Source organism: Rhinopithecus bieti, unplaced genomic scaffold, assembly GCF_001698545.2.
Source record: "Rhinopithecus bieti isolate Rb0 unplaced genomic scaffold, ASM169854v2 scaffold_42772, whole genome shotgun sequence".
Lineage (NCBI taxonomy): Eukaryota > Metazoa > Chordata > Mammalia > Primates > Cercopithecidae > Rhinopithecus > Rhinopithecus bieti.
In genome coordinates this window covers 616,235-629,149 of record NW_016818842.1, presented here as the reverse complement: position 1 = coordinate 629,149, position 12,915 = coordinate 616,235, and the positions used below count along the sequence as shown (strand labels likewise).

The following is a 12,915-nucleotide window of genomic DNA, read 5'->3' as shown; positions in this document are numbered from 1 at the left end:
CATAGAGTGACTCAGGGCTCCAGCACAAAGTCCTAGCAAATAAGGTAGAAGCTCCATGGTTTTTTGTGACCTAACCTCAGAAGTCACATAGTGACACTCTACCCTACTCTCTTGGTCAAAGCAGTCACAAAAGCCTCCCCATTGGCAAGGAATGATGGTATAGATCCCGCCTCTCCATGATCAAATAATTTGTCGGCATTTTTTACAGCAACCTGGGATTGCTCACGGAGTGTCAGAAAGTGGCCTAGGGTCTCAAATTCAGTAGGCAGGTGTGATGGCTAATATTAAGTGTCAACTTGATTGGATTCAAGGATGCAAAGTATTATTTCTGGGTGTGTCTGTGAGGGTGTTGGTAGAGGAGATTAACATTTGAGTCGGTGGACTGACAGAAGCAGACCCACTCTTAATCTGGGTGGGCACCATCTAATCAGCCGGCGAGGCCAGAATAAAGCCAAATGAAGAAAGTGGAATAAGAAGACTCACTGAGTCTTCCAGCCTTCATCTTCTGTGCTGGAAGCTTCCTGCTCTCAAACATCAGACTCCAAGTTCTTCAGCTTTTGAACTCTTTTGAACTTACACCAATGGTTTGCCAGGGGCTCTTGGGCCTTTGGCCACAGACCGAAGGCAGCACTGTTGGTTTCCTTTTGTTTTTCTTGTTTTTTGTTTTTTGTGTGTTTTTTGAGATACACTCTCACTCTGTCACCCAGGCTGGAGTGCATTGGTGCTATCTCAGCTCACTGCAACCTCCGCCTCCCGGGTTCAAGTGATTCTCCTGCCTCAGCCTCCCAAGCAGCTGGGATTACAGGCGCCCACCACCAAGCCCTGCTAATTTTTGTACTTTTAGTAGAGACAGAGTTTTGCCATGTTGTCCAGGCTGGTCTCGCCCTCCTGACCTCAGGTGATTCACCCACTCTGGTCTCCTAAAACTCTGGGATTACAGGCGGGAGCCACCATGCCTGGCCGAGAGGTGTTCCAAAGCAGGCTGGAGACTGTGATTGTGATGAGTAGGGGAACATGCGATGTGGCTAAAGGCCTGGTGGAAGGAGATTTCGGGAAGCATTTGGAGAACAGCCAAAGTCAGGGTGGTGGCTGGCCAGGGAAGGGGTCAAGGGCCGTGGGGCTGGAGGACAGGGACAGCCTGCTGACCCTGAGGAGTTAGAGGTGAGACGTTAGGGGTGAGGGTTGAAAGGGGAAGGCATCTCCCCAGCTTGTTCCAGTGTTGTCTGGGGAACAGCTGTCCCCCTGCCAGGCAGCTGGGGTCATTCCAAGCTGCCTTCCTGGCTTGGCCACTCCCAGAACTTCGGTTACCTCTGGAAACCGGGAGTGCTAAGTATTCTCTGACTCAACCTCAGGCAGACCTGGAATTCCAGTTCCAGAGGATACTTGCTCTCCAGGGTCCCCTGGCTGGGAGCAGAGACCCCTCAGAGTGTCTCTGACTCCAAGAACTGGCCCTGGCCCTGGCCCTGTGGTCAGTTGAGTCAAACAGTGCGACCCAGCCACGACAACTGACTCACTGCGGTGTCACCTGGGTGAAGGGGCTGCAGCTTGGAGAGGCTGCGAGTTCTGTCAAGGATTCCATCTACATGGGGTGCAAGGGGGGCAAGGGAAGGCTCTGTGAGGGCAGGGAAAGGCTCTGCCCTCCAAACCCCAGGCCAATAACCCCAAAGCCAACCTCCTTCCAATGGCACTAGGCTTCCCGGTGGCAGCCTCAAGGGGTCCCAGCTGCTGGCACTATTTCTCAGATGGGGAAAACTGAGGGTCCCACTGGGGTTCAGAACTCACGGCTCCCCCTTCTCAAGGCCACTGCACCTTTCACATTTCCCACCCCCCAGGAACGAATGTCTCCCAAACATCTCACCCCAGGGTTTTCACGTCTCTACCAGATATCTCACCAGTTCTTCCTCCCTCAGGTCGTACGAAGGAGGAGGCCAGGGGAGGAAATCCACTCAGACTAATTTGTAAGCCTGGTGTGATTCACCAGCGTCGCTTCCCCTCCTCCAGGCAGGCAGGGTGGGGGCTCTCCACTTGCTCAGGCCTGTCCCTGGCCTTCGGGAGCCCCTGCCACAGTCCTGGGCGTGCTGCCCGGAGGCAAGAGCCCGTGCTTGCAGAGGCCTCAGGGCAGCGGGAAGCCAGAGGCAGGAAGAGGGAGTTTTAGATCCGCTACCCCCTCTGTAAGCCCAGAGCCAGGAGGCACCAGGGCCAGGCTCACAGACCGGGCATGGAAAGCCTGCAGCCTGGCCACTGTCCCGCTGCCCGAGCCTGGAAAGGGGCAGGCACCTGTCGCGGTCACACAGCCCACTTTCTGCAGCAGGTACAGGCAGCTGGGACTGGAATCCAGGCTCCCATCCCCAGAGCTGGGTTCTCCTTTCCCCCTGGCCTGCTGAACACCTGTGGAATGTATGGTTTGTCTCCCTGGAGAGGAATGCCAGGACACCAGGAGAGGATCCCTGTCAGGGAGATTGAGGCACACAGTTTCCTGCTGCAGAAAGCAGGCTGTGCAGCATCATGGCAGGACCTGGCCCCAGCTCTGGGAGGAGGACTCAGTCACTAGAGCTCAGGGACATCACAGGCAGCTGTAGTAGGGAGTGACTGGGAGGGAGCAGGAGGAGGGGAGAGTTTGCCTAAGCAGAAGCTTTTGGAAGCTTCCTTCTGGAAACACTAGAAAGAGGGGCTCTTGTCCTGGCCCCACCCCCCCCCTCTCTTTTTTTGTTTTAGAAATGGGACCTTGATCTGTTGTCCAGGCTGGAGTGCCTCCCACCTCAGCCTCCTGAGTAGCTGGGTCTACAGGCATGTGCCACTGATATAGGAGGGGGGACAGGGAAGTGCTGGGAGGAGAAAGACAGGGTCCCTGGCGAGGGCTCCACCCTTGGGCCTGTGCCCACGGACTTGCCAAGTGAAAACTGACTCCATGTGACAGGTGGAGAAGCTGAGGATTCTGGGAAATTCAGTGATGTGGGTGAAGTGGTCCAGCAGGACTTGAAATCACTTTCATCTGATTTCAAATTCATGCTCTCATCTTCCCACGGGCCCCAGACCCCTGAGAAGTAGACTGGCTGTGCAGCCTGTCCCCTACAGATCACATTTAAATCTCACTGTAATGGTTATTATGATATTTTGTAAAGAATCACCCCAAAGCACAGGGCATGGTGGCTCACGCCTGTAATCCCAGCACTTTGGGAGGACGAGGTAGGCAGATCACTTGTGGTCAGGACTTCGAGACCAGCCTGGCCAACATGGTGAAACCTCGCCTCTACTAAGGACAGACACTCGTGTTTACATGCCCAAATGTTGCATTTTCCAAGACCGCCCTGGCCCCACCCCCCGCCCATCCTGTGCCTGTGAAAACCCTGAGACCCTAGTGGGCACACGCACAGGCGGCTGGACGTCAAGAGGAGCAGAGGATGGGAAGAGCACACCGACAGCACTGGCAGATGCTGGCAGGCCATCGACTGGCTGAATAACGCAAATGCCCAGGGGAATTTGGCGGGGGATGGTCGGAGGAGAGTCTGGCCGCTGAGCACCTTGAAAATCACCTTCCCACTCCATCTACCTTCTGGCTCCCCATCATCTGCTGAGAGCTACTTCCACCACTCAATAAAACCTCGCACTCATTCTCCAAGCGCACGTGTGATCCAATTTTCACATGCATCAAGGCAAGAATCCCAGGATACAGAAAGCCCTTTGTCCTTGCGATAAGGCAGAGGGTCTAACTGAGCTGATGAACACAAGCCACCTACAGATGGCAATACTAGAAGAGCATCCTGTATTACACGCCCACTGGGGCTTCAGGAGCTGTAAGCGTCCACCCCTAGACGCTGCCGTGGGGTCGGAGCCCCATAGCCTGCCTGTCTGCATGGTCCCCCTAGAGGTTTGAGCAGTGGGTCACGGAAGAAGCAAGCCACACCCCCATTGCATGCCCTGTGAAGGGAATAAGGGAACTTTTTTGCTTCACCACTCTGCTTGACTAATTTTTTAATTAAAAAAAATTTTTTTTTTTTTGTAGAGACAAAGTTTCACCATGTAGCCTAGGCTGGTCTCAAACTCCTGGCCTCAAGTGATCCTCCCTCCTCGGCCTCCCAAAGTGCTGGGATTACAGGTGCGAACCACTGCGCCTGGCCTCTGGCCCCACCTCTTACCGGCCTTGGGTGAGTGACTTAACCCGTGTGTGCCTCAGTTTCCTCATCCGGAAAATGGGGTATGGACTGAATGTGAGGACACGTGTTTTAAGACATGGCCTGACCTTCTGTGTTGTATAGTAGCTGCTCTTCTTATTATTATGATGATATTCCCTTCCCCCAAGGCAGGGGATCAGCTGTACCCGGGCCTGAAGGCCTGAGGCCAGCTCCAGGGACAGTTAAGCTCTTCAGCCCCTGGGGACCCGTGGGCTTACTGCCTGAACCCAGCACTGCCGGCCCTGGCAGCTGATCAGATGTGGCGGGACCCAGATGGACAGTGGCAGCCTCTGAGGCTGAGCTGGGACTGCTGGGGCTGCACTAGACACAGGAGAGGCTTTCCAGGGCAGGTGCGGGCTCTGTTTGGCAGATGTACTAGAGAATTCTTGGGCTGGGCCAGGCCGGGTGGGGATGGATGTGTGTGTGTGAGGCCAGAGTGGAATGGAGGTCTCATTTTTCAGTTCTTCCTCATCAGGGTCACCTCCATTTTTCTTTTTTCTTTTTTTTAAGAGACAATATCTCACTCTGTTGCCCAGGCTGGAGTGCAGTGGCACAATCATAGATCACTGCAGCCTCAGACTTCTGGACTCAAGCAATCCTCCTGCCTCAGCCTCCTGAGTAGCTGGGACTACAAGAACACACCACCATGCTCGGCTACTTTTTTAAATATTTTGTAAAGAGGGGGGGTCTCACTATGTTGCCCAGGCTGGTCTTGAACTCCTGGCCTCAAGTGATCCTTCTGCCTTGGCCTCCGGTGGCTCTGCGTGAGCCACCGCGCCCACCCCGTTTTTCTTTTATTTGTCTCTTTGCTTCCTCTGTTCATTGAGTATTTCAGTGCCCTGAGGGGGTCCCCTGGCCTGGGGGTGTGTAATGGCGGCCCTGATAATAGGCATATTGGGAGAAGGAGCCCCTGAGGGCCAGGTTAGTGCAGAAACCCTCTCCACAAGCAGACCGGGGAGTGTCACACCCTCCCACTCCTATAAGACCACTGAGCCTCCTAGAGGGTGATGTACCACCCGGAGTCCCACGGCTCCAGAGGTCCGGCCACACTGCAATCTGAATGGGTCCCAGCCGGCATGGGTGACCCCACCCTGGGCAACACTCCCTGACGACTCAAGACCAAATCTTCCCATTGGGGTTGCCGGCCTCAACTTACACTGTGTCCTTGGCCAAATGCCCCTTCCTGGGCCTTGGTCCCTTGGCTCTGGAGAAAACAGTTGGCCCAGGGCTGTCAGAGATCCTGGAGGCTTAGGCAGTCCCTGTGTCCGTGGTTTTTACCCACGGATTCCCCCCAACCCCACCCACTCTGAATGGTCCAAGGCAGGTGCCTGGCAGGGAGGCCCCCATCCTGTCCTGGATCACCTTCCATACTGAGCCTGGTGCATGCCAGCGGCCTTGGGGGGGACCACTATTTAAGGGCCATCTCTGAGCTATCCCCAGGCCAGCTGCAGCTCCAGGGAGCTCTCCAGACCATGGTAGGCTGGGGTTGTTCTGCCTCTGCCACGGCCACCTTCCTTCACCTCCACCTCCTCCCTGGGGAGCTCAGGCTTGTGGCTGTTGTATCTTTGGCTTCAGCACTGCGGTCCCCTCCCTCCCACCCCTGACCCTGACCATGACCCTGACCTTATTCCGCAACTCCTTTTCTTTTTTAGACAGAATCTCACTCTGTCCTCCAGGTTGGAGTGCAGTGGCTCGATCTCTGCTCACTGCAACCTCCACCTCTTGGCTTTAGGTGAGTTTCCTGCCTCAGCCTCCTGAGTAGCTGGGATTACAGGCCCCCCCCCCCCCGGTTTTTTTTTTTTTTTTTTTTTTTTTTTGTATTTTTAGTAGAGATGGGATTTCACCATGTTGTTCAGGTTGGTCTCGAACTCCTGACCTCAAGCGATCCACCCGCCTCGGCCTCCCAAAGCGCTGGGATTACAGGCGTGAGCCTCTGCGCCCAGCCTCATTTCTCAACTTTCACCTCGTTCTGTGACCTTGACTCCGTGTGTGATTCTGACCTTCACCTCCTGCCTGAATTCAGCCTGCCTCTCACTGACCTTCCTGACCTTGATCTGATGTTGTCCCTGGTCTGACCTCCTCTTCCCTCTTGATGCCATGCCCGAACCTGCCCCACCTGGGACTCCTCTCCACGTGGGTCCTGATTTGAGTCTCTGCATTCCTGGACTTGGTGGGGACTGCTGGAGAATGAGGAAGAGGAGGGTGGAGAGAGACGGGGTGGGCAGGGCCTGGGGGCTTCACAGGGGCAGTGGCTCTGAGGGCACAGGTCCCCTGGGAGGGCCGGGGGTCAGTGTTCGCGACAGTATGGCACCTCTGGAGCTCCGAGATCCCCCTGCTCACCTTTGCCTGTGCACCTCATGTGACGTGGAGCTTGCCCTGGGCTCCTGCCCCTGGGGACTCCCTGTGGGGTGCCAATCTGGCGGTCCCTCTGTGCCTGCGTCTCACCTGCCTCATTAGTTAGTCCCTTTCGGTCCAGAGCTCTGACTCAGCTGTCAGCCTCGGCTTGTCACCTCCTGACTGCCTGAGGGCCTATACAGATTGCCTGTCTCCAGCAGGACTGCGAGCTTCTTGGGGACCAAGATGGGGCCTGATTCAGTCCTGGGTCCCCAGGACTGGGCATGGGCCTGCCTGGAGGTCCGCATGTGTCTAATAACATGTCCTGATGCATTGAGGTCGACATGTTCTTGGTTTTATAAACGGGGAAACAGGCTCAGATAAGACAAGTGAATTTCTTAACATCACAGAGGCTGGGAGCAGCCACGCCGGGCTTTGAACCCAGATGCGGGTGACCCCCTTCTTCCCTGAGATGTTCCTCTCTGGGGAATTGTATTTTATAGGCGCCAATTCTCAAAAGGAATTTTCAAGACAGCTGAGCTGCAAAGACCGTAGGGTTTAGGACTCTCTTGCGTGGTACAGAAAATGACCTCTCCCTCCCTCGTGGAGCTCTGGGACATTGTAGGGTGAGGGTGTAACCAGGGGGATCATGAGAGGCTGGGAGCTTGGGGGGCAGGGACTGAGGACGCCAAGGCCATGGCCACGTCTGCCAGAGAAAGGACAGAACCTCCCACAGACGGAAGTGATCATTTTTTATTAATCGGAGGAAATGTATATGTAATTATGTGAGATGAACTCTGCGGGGAAGTTCTTTTCTTTATGATGTCTGAAAGGATTTATAAATATTACAGAGGTTTTACAGCATCATAACGTTCCTGGCCGCCCTGGCAGCCCCCTTTCAAAGGATTAGTAGAGACAAGGCACCCAGTAAAAGCTAATTATAAGTCAGCCGGCACTTCTGCCCCCGTCAGTCGAGGGCTCCTGGGCAGGGGTGGGGACTGCAGTGAGCTGGGGGCAGGGGAGACCACACAGGCGTTGGGGGGTGGGGAGCAGGGGATGAGGGGAATCCTCTGCTCTGGTGGGGGCAGGTAGACAAGGGCTTGGCAGGAGAGGGTGGTACAGGTTGTGATGGAGACAGGAGCTGGCGGTGGGAGCCCATGTCTGTGCCATCCCGTTCACCTCCCCCTCTGGAATCCAGCAATTTTTTCCCCCATCAAGAGCCCATTCTAGGGCTCACAGCGCCCCTGGGGGTTCTAAGGATGGCTGCCGAGGGACAGGGCCCTCGGGGGTCTTGGGCACCTAGGGCTTTCAGGAAGTGCCCAATAGTGGACTTCCAGACACCATGACATCACAGAGGCAGGAAGGCTGGCCGGAGACCATGTAACTACTCAACGTGGGTGGCCTCCTGCTTTGCCTGCTGCGTAGGTTGGCCCTGAGTTCTGGGCAGCTATTTCCAAGCATTAGCTGATCCCCACTCTGAGCCAGGTTCAGGGTGGGGACAGGAGAGACCAGAGATGGGGCCAAGTGAGTTTTACACCTGAGATGTCCACTTAGTCAAGGAGACAGACGCACAGAGTGTGATACGTGCTGTGGGGGTGACAGTTCACAGTGGAGCGGGGAGGGGAGAATGGCCCGGGGTCAGAGAAGGCTTCTCGGAGGAGGTGACAGGGAGCTGAGCCTACAGGATAGGCAGGAGTCTCTAGATAGATTCTCCAGGGAAGGCATTCCAAGCAGGGAATTCCAACAGAGCAAGGCATTCCAGGCAGGGGCAAACGCCGGGAGGGAAGGCAGCTGTGGGACACAGCAGAGGGCCTGGGTGAGAGGGAGTAGTAGCAGCTCCAGGAGGTGGCAAGAGGCAGATCCTGTCGGGGGAGCTAAGAGCTCAGTTGTTCTCTTGAGAACACGAAGAAGGTTTTTAGCAGGTGGTGATAAGGTCAGATTCCAGCTGTAGTGGAGGATGCTGGGGTGGAGATGGGGAGGCTGAAGGAAGAGATGCCCGCCTCTGCTCTGCAGCGCAGGCGCTGGCCGCCCACCTTCCGGAGCCCGGAGGACAGGGCCAGGAAGCAGCTGTCCAGCTCTGTGGGGGTGCACGCCATGCAGGCTTCTTGCCATGGGCTGGGAAAACGTCCTGATTACCTGCAAGGCTTCAGGGGGAGCCTTGTCTGTCTGCTGTGGGCACCGGGGAGGGCAGAGTGGTGTCATTCTGGACTGCGATGCCCTGGGAGGTGAGACAGGGGGTGGGGGCTGACCCTCGAGGCAGGGGCCGCTGCAAGGCTTTGTCTGGTACCTCGCAGGCACCGAGAAGAGCTCGGAAAAGAGCAGAAGGCACTGCTAGCTCCAACGTCTTCTCCATGTTTGATCAGTCCCAGATCCAGGAGTTTAAAGAGGTCGGTCTGCTGTCCCATGGGGCTGTTGTGAGGATTCTTGGAATGCATGCCAGTTGCTCAAGGAGCTGGGCAGAGGCTCAGTCCTCAGTCTCGGGGGGCTGAAGATGTCATTATTACTATTATTATTATTATTATTATTATTATTATTATTTTGTTTGTTTGACAGAGTCTGGCTCTGTCGCCCAGGCTGGAGTGCAATGGCGTGATCTCCGCTCACTGCAACCTTCACCTCACGGGTTCAACCAATTCTCCTGCCTCAGCCTCCCAAGTAGCTGGGATGCTGGGATTACAGACACGCACCACCACGTCCGGCTAATTTTTTGGATTTTTAGTAGAGATAGGGTTTTGCCATGTTGGCCAGGCTGGTCTGGAACTCCTGACCTCAGGTGATCCACCTGCCTCAGCCTCCCAAAGTGCTGGGATTACAGACGTGAGCCACCTCGCCCAGTCCATTACTACATTTTTAAATGATCATAGTTGTTTTTTGTTTGTTTGTTTTTGTTTTTTTTCAGGGTCTTGCTCTGTTACCCAGGCTGGAGTGCAATATTGCAGTCAATGCTCCCTGAAACCTCAAATTCCTGGGCTCAAGCGATCCCACCTCAGTCTCCTGAGTAGCTGAAACTACAGGCATACATCATTATGCCTGGCTAACTTTTTAATATTTTGTAGAGACAGGGTCTCATTATTTTGCCCAGGCTTGTCTCAAACTCCTGGCCTCAAGCAATCCTCCTGCCTCTGCCTACCGAAGTGCTGGGATTGCAAGCATGAGCCACCATGCCTGGCCAATGACATTATTTTTTGAGGACACCATGGCCATAGCCCAGAGCCTGGGTGTGTGACCTGTTGCCCTTGGGCAGCCTCTTCCTCTCTCTGTACCTGACCCTGTGCTTGCTGTGTGACCTGGGGCCAGGCTTTTCTGTCTCTGAATCTCAGTTTCCCTCTCTGTAAACTGGAGTTGCTGTGAGCCTGAAATGAGGGGTTGGGGATGGAGCACATCCCAGCTGGGCTGCCAGAGGGACCTGCCCTGAGGCTCCTTGGGCAGCAGTCAGCAGGAGGATGGTCCTTGGGGGGGACTGGAAGGGTGGGTGGCCACTCAGCCCCTGTGTCTCTGCCAGGCTTTCACCATCATGGACCAGAACCGCGATGGCTTCATCGACAAAGAGGACTTGAGAGACACCTTTGCCGCACTGGGTGGGTGAGCCAGCAGCCGGGGGAGCTTAGGGCCAGGCCATCCAGAGAGAGTGGGCAGCTGGGGCCAGCGGGGCAGTGCTCGCAGTGAGCGTGAGAGGCTCCTGTGCTGGGGAAAGGCAGTAGCTGCCTGGAAAGTCAGGAGACCTTCCTGGGGGGTTGGAAAAGGACTCGGCCAGGGAAGGGGAGGATACTTCAGGGACAGGAGTAGCAGCATGGGCCTGGGCCTGGTGTAGGTGGCCCTGGGTGTGGGGAGGGGCCAGGAGAGCAGGGGAGAAGCTGAGTTGGAGGGAAAGACCCAACTCCCAGGTTAAGGTTTCTGCCCTCTCTAAGGCCCCAGGGAAGAGCCTGAAGTTGCCTATGTGGGGTTTAGGTGGCGGAACGGACGTAACCAGGCCTTGAGCCCCTGGGAATCTGAGTGTCCCCTGGAATCACGAGGAATCCCGGCATCCAGGCGTCCACTGGTCCCCTCCTGGGGCACAGGAATCCTGAGCCTGCAGCCCCTGTGCACCTCAGCTGCAGCTTCTTGGGCCTCAGTTTCTTCACCTGTGAAATGGGGATGAGAGTGACTTGCTCCCCTTCTCATGAGGCTGGGGGCAGCCGGAAGCTGACTGTGGCCCAGATGTCCCCCAAAAGTCCCCAACAAGGGGGCAGGGCCTTAGGGCTGAGTGGGGGACATGTGGGACAGCTGAGTGGGGAGGCTCTGTGGGACCCTCCAAGGCCCAAGCTCTGTTCTCTCTTATCCTCCTGGGCGGCCCCACCTCTCACCTCCCACAGGCCGCATCAATGTCAAGAACGAGGAACTGGAGGCCATGGTGAAGGAGGCCCCCGGACCCATCAACTTCACGGTGTTCCTGACTATGTTTGGGGAGAAGCTGAAGGGTGAGCCAGGCTCCTGGAGTCTGGGGGGGTGGCGGGGAATGGCAGGGGGATGTGTGTGGGAAGGGGGGGCCCTGACACACACACACCACAGGTGGGAGCATGATGTGGCCCCAGACACCAGCCCCCGGGTGCACACACTTTCAGGGACCCTGCCTCAGTTTCCCTCTCTTCACCACAGACTGGGGTAACCGTAAAGACTCCTGCTTTGGCCAGGCATGGTGGCTCACACCTGTAATCCCAGCACTTTGGGAGGCTGAGGCGGGCGGTTTGCTTGAGTCCAGGAGTTTGAGACCAGCCTGGGTGATATAATGAAACTTCATCTCTACTAATACAAAAATTAGCCAGGCATGGTGACACATGCCTGTAGTCCCAGCTATTTTGGAGGCTGAGGTGGGAGGATCACTTGACCCTGGGAGGTGAAGGTTGCAGTGAGCCGAGATCACACCACTGCACTCCAGCCTGGGTGACAGAGCAAGACCCTGTCTCAACAACAACAACTAAACCCTGCCTTTAACCCCTTCGCCCACCATCAGGACAGTGCTCCCCATCCCACTGCCCCCAGCCATGCTGCTCCCCTACCTTCCTACCTGTGGGATCCTTTTGCCCGCTCTGCACATGGGGCTGGGGGAACAGGCAGAGGATGCCGGAAGGAAGGTGTTTCTGAAAGATGCTGTGGTCGACCCCCGTGCAGAGCGAGTTACTCCCCTTGTCTTTTTCTGTGGTCACTGGAGCCCCCAGAGGAAGGATCAGGGAGCCTCATTCACAAATGAAGAGACTCAGACCCAGAGGAGTCACGAACCCTGCCCCAGATGCCCCAGGAAAAAGTGGCCGGGATGGAACCTCAACCCCAAACCGTGGCTCTAACCACTGTACCCGCCCGAGACACAGCATTAGGCGTGGGGTGGAGGGTTGGGGCCATCTGTGTCCCCTTTCTGTCCTGGCCCTGGGGGAGCTCTCCCATAGGGACATCCCAGAGCTTGAGAGTTCCATGGTTAGAAGGAAGGGCCAAGGCCAGGCGCGGTGGCTCATGCCTGTAATCCCAGCACTCTGGGAGGCCGAGGTGGGTGGGTCATCTGAGGTCAGGAGTTCGAGACCAGCCTGACCAATATGGCAAAACCCTGCCTCTACTAAAAATACAAAAATTAACTGGGCATGGTGGTGGGTGCCTGTAATCCCAGCTGCTTGGGAGGCTGAGGCAGGAGAATCGCTTGAACCCGGGAGGCAGAGGTTGCAGTGAGTCGAGATTGGGCCACTGTACTCCAGCCTGGGTGACAGAGCCAGACTCCATCTCAAAAAAAAAAAAAAGGAAGAGCCAGCTGGGGCAGTGGTCCCTGGGAGGTGGGCACTGTCAGCCCACTACCCTCAGGCTGCCCCTGCCAGGCCCCCTCCCTTGGTCCCCCTGCCTTGGCTAGGCCTAGGGTCAGGCCCTGGCTTCCCATTGACACCTAGGTTGACCTTGCACAGATTTATCTGCTTTCTGGCCTCAGTTTTTTGGTCTGTAAAATGGGCTCATAATAGTTTCCTGAGCCCACTGTAACAAATTCTGTGAAACCAGGTGGCTCGAAACAACAGACATGTATTCTCTCACAGTCCTGGAGACTAGAAGTGCAAAATCTGGCAGAGGATTTGGGGAGAATCCATTCCTTGCCTCCCCAGCTTCCAGTGGCTCTACCTCTCTCATCTCTGCCTTGTTGTCAATGGCCCCATCCTCTTCTATCTAACCACCCTCCACCTGCCTCTTTGTTTCATTTTGTTTTGTTTTTGAGACGGAGTCTCACTCTGTTGCCCAGGCTGGAGTGCAATGGCGCGATCTCAGCTCACAGCAACCTCCACCTCCAAGGTTCAAGCGATTCTCATGCTTCAGCCTCCCAAGAAGCTGGGATTACAGGCACCCGCCACCACACTTGGCTAATTTTTTTTTTTTTTTTTTTTTTTTTTTTTTTTTTTTTTTT

At 55.7% G+C, this 12,915-nt stretch overlaps 1 protein-coding gene across 2 annotated transcripts in view; it reads left to right on the top strand.

Moving 5' to 3' along the window:
- Positions 1-5,616: 5,616 nt before the first annotated feature.
- MYL10 (myosin light chain 10) overlaps positions 5,617-12,915 on the top strand; it is a 14,725-nt gene continuing 7,426 nt past the window's right edge. Inside the window, exons 1-4 of one of the 2 annotated variants that reach the window (XM_017857604.1) lie at positions 5,617-5,647; positions 8,801-8,893; positions 10,009-10,084; positions 10,859-10,963. In XM_017857604.1, coding sequence (XP_017713093.1) covers positions 5,645-5,647; positions 8,801-8,893; positions 10,009-10,084; positions 10,859-10,963 — 277 coding nt within the window. In that variant the 5' untranslated portion in view covers positions 5,617-5,644. Of the gene's footprint in view, positions 5,648-7,880; positions 8,031-8,800; positions 8,894-10,008; positions 10,085-10,858; positions 10,964-12,915 lie in introns of those variants that run through there. The other variant, XM_017857605.1, reaches the window with a different exon arrangement.